The sequence below is a fragment of the Lepisma saccharinum genome, chromosome 8, assembly GCF_977018435.1.
Source record: "Lepisma saccharinum chromosome 8, izLepSacc3.1, whole genome shotgun sequence".
Classification (NCBI taxonomy): Eukaryota; Metazoa; Arthropoda; class Insecta; order Zygentoma; family Lepismatidae; genus Lepisma; species Lepisma saccharinum.
In genome coordinates, this window is record NC_139236.1 from 81,610,341 (window position 1) to 81,614,906 (window position 4,566).

General features: G+C 35.4%; 1 protein-coding gene across 1 annotated transcript; it reads right to left on the minus strand.

The window, feature by feature from the left end:
* Positions 1-1,246: 1,246 nt before the first annotated feature.
* On the minus strand, positions 1,247-1,795 carry LOC145991859 (uncharacterized). Its single transcript, XM_083127900.1, has one exon. It carries the CDS (start codon positions 1,793-1,795, stop codon positions 1,247-1,249), a length of 549 nt encoding a protein of 182 aa, XP_082984026.1.
* Between the last annotated feature and the right edge of the window lie 2,771 nt (positions 1,796-4,566).

Genomic DNA, 4,566 nt, shown 5'->3' on the forward strand with positions numbered 1-4,566 from the left:
ATGTTGTTATCGAGTATGGAATTGAGAAAACCGGTAATGACACTTCGAACCCGTTGCAGTGTTATCCCTACATTCATCGAAAAGGACCCTTTTCTTGTAAACTTTCCTGACGTGAATAATCAGAACATGCAGTCTTTAAACAAGCTATGACTTGATCCATCTGAAACTTGATCAGGAAAGCTCGAATATAGACACCAGACAAATTTAACAGACAATTATAATATGGCAAGTATTTCACTCCAATTTGAATCTACATTTTAGAAATATGCAACTGATTAGCTACCAAAGATACTGGTAACAAAACACTCCGTCTTGAGTCGGTTTATTGTTGTTGTTTTTCTTTTTTTCACTCATTTGCTAGGAAACCCCACGAATTATTGAGGCATGTAACACTCCTTTTGGTGTTGTTTTACACCAATTAAAATTCTACAGCACAATGGTGGCAATTCAGATGCCTATTTTTTTAGAGTGTAGTAATTCAAAGTGCCCCTAAAAAGTAGCTAGCAAGAGATAACGTATCACGAAGTGGGAATCTTAAAGTAGCACTGACAATTATTTGGAACATTCAAAAATTCAGTGCCTTTCATTCATTTTTAACTTTTGCTGTTAATAGCTTTATAGTTTTATCGATATAATGCTTAAGTTATGGTAAGAGACCTGTAGGAAGGCCAAGACGAAGATGGAGGGACAACGTTGAGATGGACCTAAGGGAAATCGGTAGGGATGGAAAAGAGTATATAGATCTTGCACAAGATAGGGAAAGATGGAAGGCCTGTGTTGCTGCAGCCATGAACCTTCGGGTTTAAGAAGGCTAGAGAGTTAGTTAGTCGATATAATGCTGTACTCATTACGCATAATAATATTGATTACGGTTCAGCATATATTATTTACTTTTGTTTATTATATATAACTGTAATTTTAAGCTTAAAAATTTCTGGCTAACATCTCTACTTACCTCACCCTGAAAAGTTACATGGATTATAAAGATTGAACTTAATATTCACGATACTATGATTATAATTAATATAGGGTCAATCTACCGGGTGCGTCAAAAAATGTATACACACTTTGAACTGTCATACAGAATTTATTTTCCAACCTGCAAGGTTAAATTTCTGGGAAGCGAAATGCTGCAGTCAAATTTGAAGAATAAGTATACTTTCTAGTCAAACTGAATGTTCCAAATGGTGGTTAAAGTAAATGATCAAATGTTCAGCTTCGATATATTTCTGTGCAAGTGTCACACTCATTCCGTACTTCGCACCAAAGTGTCCAATGGGATTTTTGGACACACCGCTTTAATCACATCACATAGTGTGTCCATGTTACGTGGTTTACGACGGTACACCTCATCTTTTGTTGTGCCCCATAAGAAAAAATCGAGCGGCGGCGTAAGGTCTGGAGAGCGTGCAGGAAACTCGATTGGTCCCCTCCATCCTATCCACCGGCCTGGTACATTTTGATCCAGATATGCTCGCACATCCCTATGATAGTGCAGCGGGGCGCCATCTTGTTGGTAATAAAACCTGTCATTACCGTACATTGCACGAATGGCAGGGAAAATGGAATCATCAAGCATTGTTAGGTTCTTTTCTCCAGTTACAGTACCTTCAAAACTGAAAGGACCAATGAGTCCCCTCAGAGACAAACCACACCACACACTTACACCAGGCAAATTCACAGCCTTTTCAACAGTAATGTGGGGATTATCTTCAGCCCAGTACACACAATTATGCTTATTGTCAGTTCCATTAAGTTTGAATTGTGCAGCATCCGACCAAACAATGCTACCCATAAATCCCGGTTTACGTGTAACCATTTCTTGAACCCATTCACAAAATTGTACCCTGCGATCTGATGGTCGTCACTTAGCTGTTGCACCAGCCTTGTAATGTACACACGCAACTTGCCTTTCTTCAGAATGCGTAGCACACTACTAGCACTTACACCACTCTCACGTGACTCGTACTCAGAAACGTATCGAAGCTGAAGGCGAACATTTTGAACATTTAGTTAACCACCATTTGGAACATTCAGTTTGACCAGAAAGTACACTTATTTTTCAAATTGGACTGTAGCCTTTCTTTTCCCAGAAATTTAACCTTGGAAAATAAATTTTCTATGACAGTTCAAAGTGTGTATACATTTTTTTGACGCACCTGGTATATGAAGTGGTACAACATCTTTGCTGGACCATTTTTAAGAAAGTTTATTTTTTGTGTGATGAGCCTCATATGTTGACAGTTCAAAACCACTGTTATTTTATTTTTACTATCACCAATTTGAAGATGGCTGGCATTTTTTATCATGGTGCACGTCATTTTCTCCATTCGTAAGCATCAGCGGCAACTTTTTTATCTGAGGTCTGGTTAGTCGTAGGACAAAGAGACAAAATGTGTAACGTTAAGCACATTATAGGCTACAATTATATTTGTGTGTAATTTTCTAAATATTATTCCTTCATAATAAATTTTAAAGTCAAAATTGTGTATTTTAATCCCTCAAAATTACATATTCGGACATTTTTTAAGGGGGAAGGCAGTTTGTTTGACACTTGAATTTTTTTTTTGTTCAAGTATCTGTGTACCAATAGTGTATGTCACAATTATTTGAAGTTTGAGACTAATCCTTTTTTTCCAACAGGGTCATAAACATCTACTTTTTGTTAAAAAAATTCAAGTTCAGGATTAAATATCTCTGGTGGGCAGTTGTTTAGAAATGTGAAATTTCTACACATTACAATGCTACTCCATGATAAATAACTTGACTAAAACTTTTGAGTTTGATATTCAATTGGTTTAAAAGATACAATAGTTGTGAAAAATTCAATATTTTGCATGAAATATGGTATGCCTAATTTAATTTCTTATTAACATTTTGCGTTAAAATTCTGCAAACAGAAATTTGGAATGTCAATCAACAACATTAAAATCCTGAAATTGCTGTGCATTAAAATATATATACGAGGGCGTCCTGAAATGTAAAGCTTCCTATGTTTTTATTCTTTTGTTACCTTATAAGAGCATTTTGGATTTTGAGCAACAATACATTGCACTTATAAGACTTTCCCGCTTCTTCTTTGAAGGTTTCAAACTTCTATCTCCAGGGGGTGCTGAACTATAGCAAGGAAAATGACAGCATGTAACCATGAAATGTGGGCGGAGCGCCGGAAGTAGCGTGCCGTAATCGAGTTTCAAACCGCAGAAAATTTGTTACGAATTGACATTCATCTGAGACTGAAGGCATTTTATGGGGATGAATGTGTAGACATCAGTACTGTGCGATCTTTGGCTGTTCATGCTCGTAAAGAAAAGCACAACTTAATACGATTCGGATTACCTCCATCAGTTGCAGTACGTGGCCTTCCACTCCATTTTCTTACATACGCTGAGAGTTCTTCAGCTGCAGTTTCCTTTACGAGCATGAGAAGCCCAAGATTGCACAGTACTGATGTCTACACACTAATTCATCCCCATTCCACTTTGTCTATTCTAATATATTAATAATAGAATCTCTTTATTTATTTACATGTAGTGTAACTTTCAGGAAAATCAGAACTAATGACCGTCATTTTTATCAAATATATTATATTGAATGTAGTTGCTTGAATAAATACACATATGTGCGGTCGGACATGTTCCTTGGTACTGTGTGCAAAAGTGTCCGGTACACTGGGCACCTTGCTTGCAGGGTAATAAATTATGTCCACATTCCTCCCCTCTGAAAAATCATAATTTGTACACCTAAATAAGTTTAAACCTGATCCATTTAAAACATGATGAGAAAGAAAGAAACACTAAAGTAATGTTATAGAGAATTAAAATCTGAAATCTATTGTATTCTAATTGAAATCAAGTAATCCAAAGTACCTTTAAAGAAAGATGAGTGAGAAACCAAATTCAGTGTTTTTCATTCATTTTCAACTTTTGTTGCTAATCGGTTTAAACTTTTATAATGCTGTACTCATTACGCATAATAATATTCATTACGGTTCAGCAGATATTAGTTAATTTGGTTTATTATATTTAACTACAATTTTAAGATTGAAAATTTCTGCTTACCAATGCCTGAAAATAGACATGGATTTTAAAGACTGAACTAAATATTCACAATACTATAATGCTATTCATGTAGTGTGGTAAACAGCTAATTGTATCTTAAACTTTGGTTGTGAATCCTTAGTGATTTGCGATTGTTTTCAAAATTATTTAAATACATCGCACACAATAGTATAAAAATTCGTAACCCCTCTAACTTTGGAGAACACTTTGTCACATATCCCTTTAATTAGAGGCAATTTCAATACAATATAATAACTATAATCATTCAAACGAACAAGTGCTACATCATGTTAAAATCTAAGTATATACATTCTGTGGGTTTGGGTGTTTTAGGTATAGGTTTTACTTCCCATTTTTTCCACTCTCGAGGGAACCAACCTTTGGAAAGGAAAATGTTAAGAATGTGCGTAAGTTCTAAGCACAAGGGGATGCAATATTACAGAACACTTAGGTTTATTCCATCATAACCGCACGCTTTTTATTTTATTTTGTTAATAATTTTTCG

Excerpts from the sequence above, each read along its gene's own strand:
- LOC145991859 (XM_083127900.1), bottom strand. The coding sequence starts at position 1,795 with ATGGGTAGCATTGTTTGGTCGGATGCTGCACAATTCAAACTTAATGGA.